Genomic DNA, 19423 nt, shown 5'->3' with positions numbered 1-19423 from the left:
GAGGATGTGGTTTCTTTACTCTTGTTGTCATTGCTTGCGTTCCCATATAAGTGATCCTGTTTTCCTGGCAGCTCTTGACACGGTGAGATATAAGTAAAAGTTTGGGCTTGCAGGAGAAGTTTTATAGTCATAGGAAAAATTAATAGGCGGCTGCACTCTAGGACTGGCCTTTAAGAGTCATTGACCGCCTAAGCTATGGATCAACAACTACACTTTTGGGATCAGCAATAGATTTGATTCAATTTCTTCTCATTAGGATGAAAAACCATTACTTACTTTTACTGTGTGAATAGAGCAGCTGTGGCTCTTATTGCCCATTATCAGATATTACAGACCTCACCAAGTGCTTGAAGGAGTGTGCTCAGTTGCAAACGTGAAAATCTGTGTTGATCTGTTTGTAATAGATGATATTAATTGGTCAGTTAGCTTAAAAAAATTACTAAAAACGCATGCTTTTTACTTCATCTTACAAACTTGCGACCTGTACTGTAGTTGTATAACATTGGAAAAGAGGAGCGTAGCCAAAATTAGTGGTAAAAAAAGTTTTTATACTCTGTAGCAGCACACAGTTGGAAACTTGCGGAGACTCTTAAAGCAGATAACAGTCTGCTTAAACACTAGTTTGTAATAAAAAGTGTGGAAGTTACAATGGACGCACGGTAATGGAACCCAGAGAATACCATTGTGTCTTTGCAATAGATGAGGAACACCTTCACAGTTGGGTGGAAGTCTTCTGGATTACCTTACCACCCTCTGTTTCCTCTTACAACTCTTTTATCTTTGTCCCATTGGCTGAACATGAGAGCCTTTAGATTCCTGGTTGTGATCAGTTTTTTTTTTTTGCAACACATATTATGAAACCCACTCAATTATAGACACTATTGTCCAAGATTGCTTGCAGTTTAGCAAATAATTAGATCTAAGTGGTTACACATGACAGTGGCAATGGGGTCACAGTATTAGCGCTTTGATTTTTAGCTCTTTGTAAAAACCATTGGGAATATTATTAGTTTTGATAAGCGCAGCGAGATGAATCTGTAAGAATTCACTCCATTCATTACCGCAGCGTGCTGGCTTTTATGTGCGTGTGTGTGAGCCAGAGGATCTGGTCTGGTTTCAGTCGCTCCGTCATAATATCCACAGTCACTGAGAAAGAATGTGTCTGCTGAAAAACTGCAGCTAAATTATCTAAACAAATTGGGTTTCTTTTGTGTCTGGGGTCTGATACACGCACACGTTTAGATGAGACACTTTTCATTTTGAATGGGTTTATTTTTACCCAAATGTCAGAAATGTGTGAGGCAGATTTGTTACTGTTAAGATTTGGGTCTTATTTTCTTCCATTGCTCCAAGCTGTGTAGGAAGTGGGCACACTGTGTGGACTTTGTATGGAAGTCTATTACCTGGCATCTCCAGCAAAATTGACTTAAGTGAAGTATACAATCAAATATAGCCAAGTGAAGCCACAGGGCTTCCTTCTCCAAACAACTTTGAGTCTATTCATTAAAATTATATTACTTCGTTCATCGTACGTCATGTATTTCTTATAGTTTCTCCTGACACAGCAGTTCAGAGGCTCGGTTTATGTGGCGCACATTCTGAGGTTTAGGAAACACGCGTTGAAAAGCCGCCGAGCCACACGGATCACAGCGGGTCAGGACTCAGACAGGGGCCTGTGGCTTGGCTGGGATCTTTCTGTGTACATCTGTGATCATGGGGCTACCTCACGTCAGACACTCTCATTACTGAATCATTATATGACATATGTCAGTGCCGTTGACAGCATGATCACTGAGAGAATCTCCTTCCTCCACAAGGCTGTGAGGTCGTTAACCTGTGCCTTGGTGAAGGTTGTGTTTAAGCTTGATGCAAACCCTTATCTGCTGTCTGTATTTCTGGCTCAATTTACACCCCTTTTCTCGAGGTGCCATAAGGCAAAAGGTCTTTATGACGTGCAGAACTCAAGCCCCTTTTGTCATTTCCTAGTTTATGATCAGGTGATCGTTACCAGCTGTTTTTTTATGTTTAAAGGGAACTGTTTTACTTCTTTTTCTTATTTTCTGTTACATTTATATAATTTTATAGTGTTGGATGTTCATATTAAACATAGCTCAAGTTTTACATAATGAGTTAAACATATGTAAAAGTAATGCCTGTCAGCAAAAATCTCAGGCTTCAGACCATTTTGAATACTCTGTTTCCAACGGGTTTTTCTACTTTCGAGACAAGCCGATGTCAGCTTGAGACAGAATACTTTATATGATCATCTGCTCCAGGCACGCTACTGCAAGTGTTTACATTACGTACACCGCTACATGTAGCTACATGCTAACGTCAGAGAAACATGTAACCTTGGTTGCCAGTGTTGTTGATTTCTCACTGATTTCAGATCATGTTTCTGCTGGAACATGTTTAGAAGCTTTTATTGGTGATTTTTCACAGTACAAAGTGCTGCTATTCCTTGTTACAGTAATTTCTTGGCTGCAGTGATAATGTAAAAACACTCAGATACCAAAGGCCCAGAAACACTGACCAATCAGAGCAGACTGGGCTCAAAGAAACAGGTGCTAAAACAGAGCATTTCAGACAGAAGGTGAATACAGTTGTCCCAGCACAGACAGTATGAGGAAAATTAACTGTTTTTTTTAACATTAAGGCATGTATGTTAACATGCTCTGTTAGAAACCCCAAAATACAAGTATCAGCCTGAAAATGAGCTTAATAGGTCCTCTTTAAAAGAACATTGTGTAATCCCTGCAAACATTGCGGCACTACTGCATTCAGCATAAAACACTGTTCGTCTGTGGAGATAACTGATATTGCTGCGAACACCACAAACACGGCACAGTCACAGAAACCATAAATTTGCCTTGAATCTTGGATATTTCCTGCTGGCATTAAAAATATGAGCACATGGAAAACTCATATGGTCCAGGGAACATACCAAACACCAAACAAGCAGAATTTATTTGCATAAAGACACATTTTTCTTTTCTGACTCTCTACAGGCAGGTCAGGGGTCGGGATAAACCTTCTGGACAACATCCCTATGCTTGCGGGGTGTCTTGCTCAAGGACACGTAAGCAGTCACGGACAGTTGAATGTGGCTACACAGATGAGATTCCCCATTTGAACATAATAACCACACTGAGATACTCGCCCCCAAGAAGTTGCAGTGTTTTTGGTTTTGTATTTAGGGGATGTAAATACCTGCGGCATCAGTAAACAGGAGCAGGTCTCCGTCCCAGACCACTTAATAACAGCTCCCCATCTGAAATTTGTTAGCTCAGTGAAATAGTATCCTGTAGCGACGGATGTCAACAGAGAAGTCTGATCCAGCCGGTGGGGATGGGGAAAGCCGTTGGGTTTTGCAACTCTTGGCAGAGTTCGCTGTCTCCTCCATGTGCAGATACCTCAGAAAGAAGAGGGTGGGAGAGTCATAAAGAGGGAGAGGAGGAGGGGGCATGAAGATGGAAAGTGAAACACAGATGCAGATAGAAACTTAAAAAGGGCGAGATTCCCAGTAGAATCTGTCACAAGACTATAAACCAAAGGCACATTTCGCCTGTTTTAGTGTTACAGCCCATTGACAAATGATTGTAAACACAGGCAGGTTAACGTAAAAGCAAAATAATCACCCTATACCCAATCCATCACTTTCCCAAGACAAACACTAGAAGAGAGATTCAGTGTGTTCTTTTTTAGTGTGTCATCTGTTGTCGTATCTTATGGGCCTAAAACAGAGGGACAGCTGTGAGTCGTGAGATGCATTTTAGGGTTTTGAATTTTTGGGGTCAGGAGATTCTCATCATGTCCTCACATCCAGGAATATTCAGCGAGCATGAGAAGAAGCAGGTCAGCCATAGGAATAAAGGAGACACAGACACACAGACAGACTAAGAGAAAGAGGGGAAAATCTGAGGTGGAAGAAAGTAGCATGCAATCTTGGTGATTTTCCCTGGCAGCTTCTCCCACTGCCCCTGTTCTTCACACACACACATACACACACACATGGACGCACAGACACTTTGTGCTCCTTTCACAGCTAAAACTGTTAAAACCCAAAGTCTAAAAGTCAAAGAAAGATAAACACGGCCGAAGTTAAAGATCACAATTTTCTTCCTCTCCCACCAGCGGCCTGCTTGCAGCGCCGAGACTTACCAAGCAGTGGGTGAATGGGTTTACTTCAGGGGAGGGAATGATCATAACTACTGAACTGTAAGTGTCCTACTGTTGACATATGACCCACGGCAGTTATAAACCTCAACGGGTCCCCCGGCTCTCCTGATTGTACTCAGCTGAGCTCAGTTCCTCTCAAAACAACGTTCTAACAAACAGGGAAATCCTTTCACGCTCAGTAAGCCTTTTTTTATAGTGTGAAGCACTGAGAGATTAACTGATGAAGGGCTACAGTGGCGCTACGCAAATCTCACAGTTAAAGGTCTTAACTAACTGCTGTGCTGTGTTTAGTACTGAAATATGGTAAAGCAACTAACACTACATTTTAACAAACGCCCCCAAACCCTGCTCCCACATCCCTTATAGCAGTATATAAAAAATGTAATAAACTGTTTATAGCAAACTTAAATGTAATTGGAAAATGTAAGTGTTTATTTATGTACTTGTCAACAATAATAATCTATAACATATGTAAATATTAATAGAAACAGATTATTTATATGATATTTTTATTCATTAATTACATACTTATTATACACTCACATTCATGCACTGATGAAGGCCATGAGATGCAGCTAAAAGCCCCACAAGAAATATAGCAAGTGGACCTTGAGTTGAGATTTTTTCATGTGAAAGCTCAACGTGTCTTTATGACTTCTGAGAACATTTATAAATGATTTATGCATGTGTTTAATTGCAAGGATGCGTGTAATCATAGAATTACACACTAGGACTGGGCAATATGACGATATTATATCGTTATCGTGATATGAGACTATATATCGCCTTAGATTTTGGGTATCGTTGTATCGTGATCTGGCATAATGGTGTTTTTCCCTCGTTTTAAAGGCTGCATTACAATAAAGCGATAGAAATGTATCATCTTACCAGACTACCATCTCACAGACCACATTATTGATGATTATTGATTTAAAAAAATCGAGAGGGTATTTGATCAGAAATATTGTTTTGTTCATTTTTGTTTCGAACATAAATACAACAGTCCTAGCATTGATAAAGTGCTTTTGAGAAGATTCAAAAATATTGTGATATGTATCGTGTATCGAGATATAGCCCAAAAATATCATGATATAATTTTCAGGACATGTCTCCCAGTTCCAATTACAACTACGCTATTCTTTGTTATCAATCACTTGTTAACTGTCACTGGTTAATGTACCACCAGTTGCAAATGCCTCATAGAAAAACTGTTGGCAGGTACATAAATAAACACTAAAAATGTCCTAATATCTGCTTACAACTACATTTCCATAAACCATATATTAACTATTGATATACTGATAGCAATTAATATTGACATCTCTCATGATGTTTGTTATTCGTGTATAGCTTATGAGTGATCAGAAAATTACCTTATTTGATAACTATTAATATAACTATTAATACAGCCATTAAGTACAATTTAGAAACACTTTAGAAAGGGTGCCTTATTCGGAAGACGTGCAAAGGTTTTGATACGCTGAAACTGACAACTTACTTGTCTGTTCGACTCCTCAAATCCAGTGGAGTTTCTAATACGAGAAGACAAGACAACTCTCTCTGCTCATGTTGTAAATCAGTCACGTCAAATCTGCAGGGAGCTGGAGCTGGAAAGCTCAGCTCCTAAACACTGTGTGAATGAAAATGTCATGTACATTTTAATTAAATCAGCGAGATTTACTGCATCATAGAGTGAAATAACAGGCTCTTGCTTCTGTTAAGGTATTTAAGTGGCAGGTTCCCTCCCCGAGCCCCAGCAACTGTTAAAACTGTGTGGTTCGAAACAGCACGAACAGAAGCAGGTGAAAATGCCTTTGTATGATTTACAGGTGACAGCGAACGTGTCTGTCTCACCTACTATCCCTGGAAGAGTAGCCTGGTCTTCATCTCTGACTCTAACGCAGCCTGGGATTCTTGAAAACTACTCCGTCTCCAGATGGATCAAAGTTTGTCTGTCTATGGAAATCAAAGCGAGGTCGATGGAAAGGAGATAAGTGCAGCATTTGCCAAGATCGCCTCGGTCTGGTCTACTTGAATAAGTCCACGATGTGCCCTGAGGCGACCTCCTTCTCGGTGTCTTTGATTCCCTGCAGGCGCTGAGGATTTAAAGTTGCAGAGCAGCTCTCGGGGTCAGCAGACAGAGTGTTAATCAGATCACACGCTGCTTCAGTACAGAGTACTAGAGCTCAGCGGGGATGTTGAAAAAAGAAAGGCCATGTCCTTGTGTGCAGGAGGAGCTTTTTAAAGATTTAGTTACCTTTAGTATGCTATTTAGTGCCTTTTCTCTGACTTTAGGGTGACACCTGCAAAAATCCTTTGTCTATCTCATCCAGATGCTGGATCAGTGTAAATGTGACTTTCATCAGAGCATGCTTCTCAAAGCTTTAAAACAACCCATAAGAGACTAGCAATGCCAGTTTGAGCAAGAGGACTGCACCAGAGTGTCCAGTGGGCTGTAGTTCTTCTACTTAGAGGGAAGATAGAAGAGAGGAGAGGTCTAAAAAACATGCTCAGGTTCCCCAGAGACCTTGCTTCTCCTCACAAGCAATTTAGTTTGAAACAAAAAACACAGAACGAACTGACCAGTTTTAGCATCTTTACAGAGCCAAACTCTTGCTAGCAGATGACAGCAAGCAGAGCTACGGCTTGGATGGCAAAACAGACAGGTTAACTAAAGGCCACGGTGTGCAGATACACACTCACAGGCAGACATGCACATTAAAAAACAGGAAGGAGCCTCTCTGAGCTATCTGTCTGTGATGGATAGCGAACAATAAAGTTCGCACTGAGGTAAACCTTTTTGGACACGCTAAAAACAGTTCCTCTACGTATAAATAAAAGAAAACAATTCTGAAATCCCACAGAACGACTGGCAGGCAACAGGTGATTTAAAGAAGCACAATACAAATGCAGTTATAAATCGTATCATATGCAGGTGCGCTGCCAAATTCTCACTCAGACGGCTGCAACCCACCGAAGTATGATTGTTTCAATATGCTCATATTTGTTCACCGGGTGCCATTTTGAAAACCAGTGAAATCTCAGGCCGTCTGCGTCGGCATACGTTTCTAATTCTGAATCAATCACAGTGAGTTTATCAGATGGCTGAGTTATTTTACCATAAACCCACTGGTAATGAGCCATACAAAGAGTTTTAATCTGTCTCCTTTCATATCTCAATCACAGAGATGTGTGTGTTTCACTCAGTTTGGTGTATTTTCAGGCTTTGGTGTTTGCTTTATGCTGTTATGCTTCACTAGTTGGTGTGGAACTGAGCTTTTGATTTTCTCACAGTCTTGAGTCATCCATACACACTTTATGTCAGAAGCTCTTTAGCTTCTTACTTTTAGGTTTGCCTCTGATAAACACTTTGATTGTTGAGTTGTGCTTTTCCTCCACTGGAGCTAAATAAATACTTTTCAACTCAACACAATCAAACTGAGCTGTGAAATGAAAACAACTGAAAGCATGATTTTGCTGCTCAGTGTTTGAGCATCTGCACCTCACTCACTGACATCATTTATCAGTCAAACTGTGTAGGCGGTACTCTGGCATCCTTTTGTTTTTCTGTTGAAAGAGGACATACTATATGTTAATATGCAGGTGCACTTATGGCAGTTAGTGTATTAGATCAGTGGTTTCCAACTTGGGGGTCTAGACGACAAAGGGTCCCAAATATTGATGTAAGGGTCACAAGATTATTAAAGGAAAATTCACCCACAAAAGCATAATTTTTTATATAATTACTAAACTCATGCTAGGTCGAATTGGTAAAGAAAAATGAGATTTTCTTGCGTGCCTTCGCTGTGAACGAAGAATCCAAACACAGAGAAAAGTCTTAATGAATTTAAGTAAAGGGGGGCCACATTTAACAACAGCAAAAGTACATCAAAGCAACTGCTTACAAACTCTCAAACAACTCATGCAGTATGATTCAAGCCTCATTTATCCAGTTGCATGCTCAGTACTTCACAAACACATGCGTTTTCACTTAAATATTACTAAAAACATGCACATGAGCATGTTTATGTGGATTGTGTTAACTAGTACGCAGAAATTCTAGTGTTTGGGAGGTACTGAGTATACGACTGGATTAAAGAGACTTGGACTACACTGCACAACTTGTGTGAGAGTTTGTAAAGGGATGTTTTAATATAGTTTTGCTGTTGTTAAACATGGCCCCCATTTACTTCAATTCGTCAAGAACTTTCTCGATTTTTGTGTTCTTTGTTCACCATGGAGACATGCAAGAAACATAGTTTTCTTTACAAACAAACGTTAAGAGTAATTGATATTCAAATGTTCCTTTTTTTGGGTGAAGTATTCCTTTAAAGTCAAAAAAGAACAAATATCAGTTCATTGTTTCTGGACTGTAACAATATATTGTTTATTTTGCTGTTGTTTGCTGTTCAGTCTAAAACAACTGCACAATGATTACAGAGAAGTCAGTGATGAGGGCACTGAAGAGCAGCTCCAACCATGTAAACACCTCCCCCTCATCCTCCCCAGAGACCGACCTCAAGCGAGCACACCCGCGGCCTCCTGGGCCCGGGAGGAAATGAGAGGAGGAGGAGGAGGAGAGGGAAGTGGCAGGCTCACAAAGAGAGACAGAGTGAGGTGAGATAGGGAGAGGCGCAGCACACCATGCGAGATCAAAGACAAAGGTTATGCACCGCTGTGGCCAAAATAAGCACATCACTGGTGGGGCTCTCAGTAAAAGTTGTTTGTCTTTAGATTTCTAATTTAGGATACTGCTGTTTTATTGTCCTCAAGCCCGGATCACAGCATTTCTAGTTAATTTGGCTGTTTTCAAGTGATTTTAATCAGACACCTAAATCCTCCTGGGCCAGACCATTTGCTTTGGCAACATGTCAGATTCAGCTGACAACAGAGGACCATAAAGCATGTCCTCTGAAGAGTGAGACGCATTACAGACTCACAGGTGGAGATTAGAGCCCGAGCTCCACTTTGAGTCTCCACAAGAGGCGCAGAGAGTGTGTCATCCTTATTTCTCAAGGCCGCTCCAGTTCTCTTATCCAACTGAGCCAGGAGCCCTTGTCTAAAAACAGCAGCAGACATATTGATTGGAAATCTCTTCAGTGACATCAGAGCACTTACTGTTTACACTCTGTGCTTTATTTCTTCTTTTCTCTTCAGCTCTCCAAAAGAAGGATCGTATCACTCCTCTTTTGGCGTCCCTGCTCTGTGTGCAGCTGAATCAAGTTTTCAAAAACCACAGTTCCACACAGTATTCCTAGTTTGTTTTGCTTTAATCAGTCTCATTGTTTCATTGTGTCTCCTCTGTCCCACCTCTCCTCTTCCTCTTCCCATTCCCTTCTCCTCTCTGATCACCCATTTATTGCAGTCTTGCTTTCCATGACTGGGTTGTCATCATTTTTATTAGCTCAGATCTTCTTAATTGTGGACTCATACTGAAAGCATCATTTTGCTGCTCAGCGTTTGAGCATCTGCACGGCACTTGTTGACATCATATATCAATCAAACTGCGTGGGCGGTAGTGTGGCATCCTTTCGCCTTTCTGTTGAAAAAGGACACGCTATATGTAAATATGCAAGTGCACGTATGGCAGTTAGTGTATTAGATCAGTGGTTCCTAACCTGAGGGTCTAGACCCCAAATGGTCCCAAATACTGCTGTAAGGGTCACAATATTATTAAAGGAATACTTCACCCACAAAAGGATTATTTTTATGTCTGTGGCAGCTGGACAGAACAATGCTCAGAGAGGCTTAAGTAAAGAAAAAATCAACCTGAAACTATCAAGTGGAGGTGGGGAGACAAAAACAGGATTTCCCCAGTGGAAAACACCCTTGACTCCACGTCTAAATCATATATTTCTTGGCGTCATTGTTCACCTCAGCAGTGTGAGGAGATGATGGCACAGCAGTGTTTTCACTTTGCCACACAGCTGCTGCGGGGCAGTTGTAAAACCTCAGCTCTCGGGGTAAACTCAGCTTTGTTCTGAAACTAACTGTGGCTCTGCGGCCCTATCTCTTTCGCTCTTTTTTCCTCCTTTCCTCATCTCCTCTGTCAGTTGCGGAGACTGAGTGGTTCCACATGGGAAAGCCCAGGGCTTCACACATCAGCCTAGCTGTGGGGATGAAATATGCTGTCTGCACATATCATCACATCATTAGGCCCAAAGGGATCCCTGCGATGGATTAGAAGCTGTCTACCTGCAAGGCTCGGATGAATTTATGAAGCACTTTATCATGATGAAGCATTAGTGGAACACTTTGTCTCTTTCCATTTGTGTTTATCTGTGGGAATAATGATTGTGTCTCCTTGCGTTTCCCTCATTCTCTTTCAGTCTCTCCATCTTTATTTCTCTGTGTCATTTGTGTGTGTGTGTTCTGACCTTTGACCCCTCCCTGTTTCTGACGCTGCCGGTTATCAGCGCAAGACAAGTTACGTTGTCCGAGCTTCTCTCCGTCCAGCCGATTGAGCCGTGCGTGGGAGGCAGCAAATTGTCCATTAAGTGTTTCTGCTGAGGCCCAAGAGAAGATTTGATATAGCAGGGAAACAAAAGTAATATGTACCAGGAAATTCAATTGTCTCTCTCTAGCAAGTTTGAGCTTTAGTTTGGCTTCCCCACCAAATCACATGAAAGCAGTTCAGATGAGGTTTAACTCTGAGTCTCTCTTGCCGCCAGTCTCCTTTTGCTCTTTGTGAGGCCTGCACAGATTTGATGCCAGTGTTTATCTGTGTTTATATAAAAGAGCTGCGATGACTCAGGCTTACTTCCTCAAATGCTGCTGTGCCACAATAGAAGGAAACTACCTCTTCGTTCTCACTAACCTGATGTGCTACTACAGGGGTAAGCATAGGAAATCTCCCCCTTTGCTGCAGTGTGAAGGTCCTTGACCCTCACACAGCTGCAGCTTATTCATGTAGTGAAAGTGAGAGGAGTTCAGGAAGGTGCCCTCCGCTACTTTGGTATCAGGAGACTCCAAGTGAGAACAGAAATCCCTGGCAGGAAGCCTCCGTTACAACCTTGAGTTCAGGGGTTGTGTTTTGGATAGTCAGCTGAGGGAAGCCAGGGGAAAGTGAAGTCACTCTCTGCCAGGTCATTGCCAGTCAGGCCTTATTTGACCGAAGGAGATCGTGTTACGACAGCACGGAACCTCCTTGCGGCTCTCAGGCCTCGAGGCTCGGCATCTTACCAGACCATAGGGCATCCTCTGTTCTCTGAGGAAGCCCTGGCTGTTATCGAACCCCAGTGCACAGCGCTGTCCTCTAATAATGCTAACTTAATCCCCAGTGCAGGTCAGGTTCACACTGAACTCTCAGAGTAGCCAAATTAAGTCACAACGCCCATGCTTGGATTACTGAATAAAAAGGAGGCACAAATGCAGCTCCACCATAACTTCTTGTTCCTTTGATCAGTCAGTTCTTTTTTCCAGAAGCACAGGTAACTTTATCTTATCATGTGAATCACAATGTGTCATATTAGTTTAGACTGGTATCAGAATCGCTGCCCATATTCACAGTTGTTCAGCAATTCAGGTGGTGGTTATGTAGGTGTGTTGTGCTCATTTTTCACGTTTGGAAAAACTTTTGGTCTTGACATCTTCCTGTGCCAGAGTCAAAAAGACTGTGACGGAAAAAATGGCCACAAAAATAGGGGAAGTGTGGCTGCATGTTTGGAAGATTTGGGGGTTTTAACGCCTCAAAATAAAAAAAATTCTCTTTTGTGTTCTTGTTTATTAGGGGGTAGGGTAATTTTCCTATTTGTGTCCTGACAAAGCAGTCTCCAACAAAAAGTTAAGCCTGGCTCAACTTTTGCTTTAACTACTGTTCACCATCATTGTCAAAATGGAGGCTAAGCTGTCATAATTGTAACTCTAATCCTGGTACGTAGGTTTATAAAGCCCTGTGCAGTGTTCTGGCGTCTGTTAAGCCTTCAGAATTATCGACATATTACTCTAAATGCACTTCCTCGCTTTGATTATATCTTGTTAGCAGTACCTGTAGCAACATGCCCACACCCACACAGTCCCTCATGGTTTTTGTAAGCTGTGCTATTTTTGGTCTGAGAGCCCACTTAGTCTGGGCCTTCTGTTACGGTTGGTCTTAGCACCCGCTTCAAATGTTATCAGCCCATTAAATCACCATTCTCAGCTGTCATCAGTAGCGTAGATTTGAGGCAGTATTGCCCTGCTCTGCCTCCCATCTTTAAGGTTGTTGTTAGGCAGCAATCTCTCGTGGCTGGACTAATTATGAAGGGAGCAAGGAAGGAAGTCAGGTGATGTAGCGTAGAGAGCGCAAAGTCCATGTGGTGAAGGCATCAAACACAAGACTTTCATTCAGGAAACAGCCGTTTGCAAAAAGTAAAAGTTGACTCATTTTAAGTGACATACATAAGTTAACTTACCTAACATACTTAAATACATCACATACAGTATGTAACCTATGTTAACTTACATTTCATAACAAACACAGGACTTTCACCCACGAGACCACTGTTCGTGTGATGTGTGTTACCAAAAGTTAAAGCTGACACACATAACCTATGTTGACTGACTTCCATGACTTAGGTTATGTAACAAACATACTTATTTTAACCCAAACTATGATCTTTTCCTAAACCTAACCAAGCAGTTTTTGTGCCTAAACCTATTAAAACTACAATCTCATTTCACAATGTTGAATGTTCACCTCTGGCCAACTGGTTTGTCCCATCTGAAGCATTAGAATGGTATTGATAACTGATAAGGGTCATTTAATGTGTTGATTACATTTGAAATGGTCGGTCTTAGACAACCTGTAACACATGAAGCAAAGTGTGGCCCACCCCTGTGTGTTACATGGTTGCTTTGAGAACCAACATGCCCAGGTTACAAAGGTGGACTAGTACTGTATTGTTGATGTATACACTACACAGGCAGCATGTGAACAGGAGGTACTGCACCACCCCTTCTAAGCAGGTAGAGGCAAATAATTTCCCATCACAGTTGATACAGAGGGATTATTTTAGCGATGTCAACATTCATTCAGCCAGCAGTCACACCCAATGGAGACGGGGTGCAAGCCACTGCCAAGAAACACTGGTAGGCCTTCACAAAGGAGCTGAATTGTCCATTGAACTGTTCAACACGGCTGGCACCAGAGTAACGCACAGTCATATTTTTGTGTCACTCTCACACCTGCCTGAAATAGATCTCCCAGCCGCCCAGCCCTAACTATAAGTCCTGACAGGTCCAGACTGCGGTTCACTGATTGCACTGGCACTGCGGCTAATGAAGGATGTCACTCTGTTTAACCAAGACTAGCAGGGCGCTTTTCTTTTTTTTTCAGCAGGGGAATATTTGGAGTTCAGTTTTCCGCTGTTTTTGTTTATTCATGAGAGGGTGTCCTCCCAGTTACAGCTTTCCATTATTAACCTGGGCAACTGAAAAAAGAAAAAACAAAATAAGTTTCCATGGCTGTTGAGAGGGAAGGCAGGCCACAGAGAGTTCATTTATGTACGTACCTGCCAACAAACATGTTACTATTGTGTATCGTATCCTAGCATTCTTGTTTACAATATCATATATAGACCAGTAAAGTAGAGAAAAATCACCTGGCATGTTTTTTTAAAACTAGCTTTACAAGCCCTTGTACCCTGCCTGTCTATATTGTGCAAGGGGTTGAATTTTCGGAGCCAAATTCCACTCTGGACAAAATGTTCCCCAGCATGTCCAACTTCCCTTATGCTGCATATTTGTGGTTATCTAGTCACTTCATGGAAGGTGAGACAGACTCAAAAAAGAAGAGCTGTCATGCGGGAGAGTTCGACTTAAAAGGAAAAACAGAGAAATGTGCACTGGCAGAGCGGATTGTGGTTCTTTTGTCAGCAGTGAGGATTTTTGTTTTTGAGAAAATAATCAAAACATTTGAATTAAATAAAATCTATCGAATAAACAAAATTAAACTAAATGCATTGGAAAAGCTGTTGCCAAAGACAACATGACTGGTTTGAAATATAGCACGCACACGTATTTTCATTCACAGTCATTACCTGTTTATCTGCCAGTCAAATTTCTTCATTTCCCAGAAGTTGTTGCAACTAAATAGTGACACGAGCTACCCCATTAAACAGCTAAAAATAGCACCTTGGTGTTGTCTTGTGGTGTAACAGTTGGCCACATCCTGCTTCTGAGATTCTCACATCGCTGACGGAGTACATAGATGAAAACACAGGGGCCAGAGTTTTACCTTTCTTGTCTCTTTATCACTCGTTTCTTCAGAATGGAACATCGCTGGGCATGCCAATGGAAAATATTAGTTGATAAAGTGCAGCGAAATAACACCGCAGTTGATATGTGGGTGGAGGAGACGTTGCTTTCTTTTTTTTCTACAGTGACTGAAAAGAAGAGAGGAAGCCACTGCTTTCCCTCTGAGAAAAAATAAAGAGTACATTTGTGGCTTCGTCTTTTTTTGCCGCAGAGCTTTTGGGTTTTCCCTTTCCTTTCTTCAGAATTACCTGTAGCTGTTGTCTCACGTTGGCTAACAGAAAAGAGCTGCAACATTAAAGTTTGAGCATCTAATTGTTACATGTGCTTGCACTTCCTTTATGTCCTGCGATGGCAGAGCTAAAAATAACCTCAGCGTGTAAATGCCTGTTTAGCCCGGAGCGGAATAGAGTTGAAAACAGCCAGCAGTGTTGGCACAGGTGGGATTTTTCCAATGGGAGTTCCTCCTGTTTAGGGAGGTGAGTCCCAACCAATCTGTTTGTGTTGTGTGTGTGTGTGTGTGTGTGTGTGAGTGTGAGGATAGGTGGGTGTTTGCCTGCATATAAAAAGCACAGCATGCTATTATAGGTGTGTGGCCTACTTATTTAAAAAAATGCGGTCCGTGACACATTATTTATTTATTTATTTACACATTCATTTTTGTCTCCATCCGTGGTACTAAGTGTACATGTTGCTACTATGTGTCTTCACATTTCCAATAGATCAGTTCAGCCAACATCAGAGCCATTGTTATACAAGAAACAGTATGTTATTTTCATTTTTCTATCAGCATCATAGCTGTTCATTGTGGCACTGTGCCAAATTCACAGCATAGAAATGTTTGGGTATTAAAATGCCCTTGCCTTGTTTTTTTTACCCCCTTATGTTTTCGTCTTGATCAGTGCAGATGCTTCACCGTTAACCACACAGTATCTAGTGATAACAAAGTGCAGGCCCACTTTGGGCCTCAGAGTGGGTGGACTTCCTGTCTCGGCTCCTTGCTGCAGATGGTGGTCTCACCAGATTTTGTCACTCTCTCTCTCTCTCTCAGTCTACATCAGTCCTCTTTATCACGGCAAGCTCTATGACTAAGGAGCTTCTTGTTTGCGTTGAGCCACAGGGCTCAGGGTCCTCGCCATCTTCACAGTCACTTCCCTCTGTTGTGCCAAAGAACACAGAGCAGATAAAGGCTGGGGACTGATCTGTGTCTGCCCGACTGTGGGAAAGGCGCGGGCACAGGAACTAGAGCAGGAAAGACAAGACGATGACTTCAAAACAGAGATGTGTGTATGGGGCCGATATGAGTTTTAAAGGCTGGCAACGACAGTGATATGTTTGGATTGCAGCTACTGTTATCCAACTTGACCACATTTATGCCAAGTATCCAGTGAAGATAAATACATGCCAAATCTGATATCAATGGATTGAGGCAAAATAGAAAATCTAACACAAAATTTTCAAATAAAACATGACTCAGATTTACAGTTACTGCAGTACTACCTTCCTCCAGATTTACTATGTGGTAGTTTGATTTATGACGTTTTGGGGCTTCTGTGGCTGAGGCATGTAGAACGAGTCGTCCATTAATTGGAGGATCAGCAGTGCACATTTCAAAGTATACTTGGGCAAGATACTGTGAGTGCGTGTGAATGCTTAACTGATGAGCATTTGGCACCACGTATGGTAACCTCAGCCACCAGTGTGCGTGTGAATGGGTGAATGTGGCATGTAGTGTAAGAGCAGTTTGAGGGTTTGGAAGACTAGAAAGACACTATATAAATGCAAGTCCATTTACCATTTAGATCAGGGGTGTCAAACTTTAGTTCATGGGCTACATACAGCCCAATTTGATCTCAGATGGGCCGGACCAATAAAACCATCACATAATAACCTATAAGCACCATGAGCTCCGATATTTTACAAGTAGACTCTGCAGACTTTCATCCTTTTGCAAAACAGATGAACAGCCTTCTTTCAAACTCCACACCCCTAGTTTGCAACAAAGGTATTTTGCTATAAAGGCTAGAGTCAAAACTGAAATAATGTTTTCAGCTTCACAGTCACATACTGTAAGACGCTGCACAACTGTTGGCACGTAAACTGATTGTAATGTGTAAAATCTGTGGCATGACCCTTTAAATTAGCACACACCAACTGACACACAAAAAGCAAGGACTCTCTGGGCCCTTGGGTTTCAGGGCACTAAAACAGTTGCTGACTTCGCTTGGCTGGAAATCCATCATCGACAGGGATTTAAACTGACAACCTTCCCATCACAAGCCTTGTCTCTGTAACTTCCAGGCCACCTCTCTTCATTAAATGTGATAGTGTTTTAATGATCTGAATTGTTACTCAATGTGACTACTTAATAATGATCCGCAACTTCTCTTCTTTCCGCAGTTAACGAGATCATCAGGAACGACCTCTCCAGCATTTCCGTGCACACTCATGCATAGACGTCCAGAAGTCTTCTGCAGCAACACACACACACACACACACACACACACACGCACACAAACAAACAAACAAACAAACACACATACACATACACACATAAAAAGCAGCAGCAACAAAGAGGACAAAAAACCCAGAGATCCAGATGATGAAGAATAAAGTTTTGACCAGGATCTCCCACCTGACCGTCATCACCATCAGCTCCTCCTCACTCAAAGACTGGCTGCAGATTCACATTGACAATCACTGGCAAGCTCTATTTGAATAAACAGATGAATGTTATATTTACAAAAAAAAAAAAAAGGGAAGTGATATCAGGGGCAAAGTATACAACTACACTTGCCTTAATTCACAGCAGATGTTCTTTAGTGGACCAAACAGCTCAATGAGACTGAATTCCTTCTATCGTTGACAAAATGACAATCTTCATTTCGAGTGTGATCTGTACGTTAATGCATGGACAAGCTAAATGGGACAAGTGTCATGCTTCATCACTTTGGTTCATTTGTTTGTGCAGTCAGTCGGCGACAACCAAATTGGTGCCTTACAGCAGCGATATTGACAGCAAACAACAGCAGCAAATGCAATCGGTTCATTGTAACCCAAAGTGGAAGTTTTTATATGACATTTTTGTATCATTTCAATGATTTGTTTACAGGGAAACAGAATAAAAAGGCTGGAAAATATGTAGGGAGTATGTGAATAGATTAGAATTGTATTTTTTTCTTGCTTCCTCATTATTATCTCATTGTTCATTTATACTGAATGTTATTGTATGATATTCTTTTGTATAAACATGTATTTGAAAATGTACTTATGTATGCCTTATGCTTATATCATGCAGTTTCCTATTTAGCTTCCCCTTTTTTGTTCCATTCGTCTTCCCCTGATGTGTACCATTTCTACTACCCCTGCATTATGCTTTTCACCTTAGTGCCTATTTTTTATCATCCTGCCCTGGTCTTCCAGCCCTCCCACCCACACCATGACATAATAATGCACAGACAATCAGAGAAATATACAGTACATATCCTATGACAACAGTTCCTGGTTGCAGGGGCTTATAAAGGCAGGTATCAGAGTTTTCTTCTCCCCCCAGCTATAAGATAGTTGAACAATGGTATGCTTACCTGCTGAATTTAGATGAGAAAACTTCCTGGACAATACATATTTGTCTCTTACTTCTTGCACTGCAGGTTTGCATGTAAATAGGCACAGGGAAAACCTAAGTATGCGGCAGGCTCAGTTTTTCTCGTCACTTGGGTGATTCCACTGAGGAGTTGGCAGGACTGTTACTTACAGCTGGCAATAATTGATGTGAGTAAACCAAAGGATTTTATCTTTGGTGAAATTATTGTCCAAGTTTCCTTTTTCTGTCGGAAACTTTAGCGTAGAGCGGTTCCCCCACACAAAAAGACAAAAAAAAAAAAAAACATTATGCACTTTACCGTAGAAACAGAGCAGGTTTCCATGCTTCCAGACCAAATATTGTAGATTGATTTCCACTGTCGTGTCACAAACGTACCAACGTCGGCTCTTCTTTCACACAGCTGCAGTCTTTTCCATGTTATCTGTCTTTTTGGAGCATGCACATCGTACTAATGTTGGGGATCATTTAGCTGACAGTAGCTTACAATATAGCTTCCTAATACATTTTTGGACATATAGTATAATAGCATGACTAAACTGTATGAATAAGGTTTCTATTTTGTGCCTTACTCTCTTTCTTGGCTACGAGATCATCGCAACTCTATAATGCTTTTTCTGTGTAGGCACAAGGTGAAACATATTTCTCTTTAATATGAAATATTTATGAAAAAAATTAAATGTGTTTTAAGTGCATTTAATGTGTTCTCAACAATGAATTAATAAATGGCATAATGGTGACCATACGTAACCTAAGTTCTGAGTTATTTTGGTGTCGTATTACTATTCAAGCATGTACCATAATGGTGGTATAAGTAAAACTAAAAAAAAATTAAGGATTAATGAAAATACTGTTTCACTGTTTGGTATTTAATTAATTGCAGAAAGTCAAAGGGGCCACATATGAAAATCAGAGTGCGAGTTGTCTGGAAATGGTTCTCAACATGGAGGTTGCTGGGCTAGCAGCTAGCGGTGTTAATTCCATAAACAGTGCTAAACAACAGCAACAGTGCTGACAGGGCTAATAGTGTTAACCAGGTGGGAACCAAGCCCCCAGGAACAGCACCTGGCTTTGAAGCCAATTTTACATAGTGGCCAAAAGTGGAATTACAACAACCAGGTCCGTCACACGATGCCACGGGGCCCCAAAATACTTTTTTCCATAGAATTACATTGGGAAAGAGACATCTGTAAATCAGTGGATAGTTTTTTTGACTGTCACAACCCCCCCAAAATGACTCGTTTCACAATCAGGATTTGATCTATTCTGTCCGATAACATTTCGAAAGAAGAGCTGCATGATTAATTCATTTCATCCCCAATTAAGTTAGTGGAGCACTAAACCGGAAGTCAGCAGCTTGGCCAATGGAAGTGGGCTGCTCAGTCATGCTAGGTGGCCCAAAGTCTCCAG

The 19423-nt window shown here is 41.4% G+C and overlaps 1 protein-coding gene across 2 annotated transcripts in view; it reads left to right on the top strand.

The window, feature by feature from the left end:
* Positions 1-18749, top strand: part of LOC126392342 (nuclear factor of activated T-cells, cytoplasmic 1-like) — a 66522-nt gene extending 47773 nt beyond the window's left edge. For both annotated transcript variants that reach the window (XM_050047689.1, XM_050047690.1), the window contains exon 10: positions 16813-18749. In XM_050047689.1, coding sequence (XP_049903646.1) covers positions 16813-16868 — 56 coding nt within the window. In that variant the 3' untranslated portion in view covers positions 16869-18749. The remainder of the gene's footprint in view (positions 1-16812) is intronic.
* The last annotated feature ends 674 nt before the right edge of the window (positions 18750-19423 follow it).

The sequence above is a fragment of the Epinephelus moara genome, chromosome 6 (assembly GCF_006386435.1).
Source record: "Epinephelus moara isolate mb chromosome 6, YSFRI_EMoa_1.0, whole genome shotgun sequence".
In the NCBI taxonomy this organism is placed as follows: Eukaryota; Metazoa; Chordata; class Actinopteri; order Perciformes; family Serranidae; genus Epinephelus; species Epinephelus moara.
This window is presented reverse-complemented; position numbering and strand designations above follow the sequence as displayed.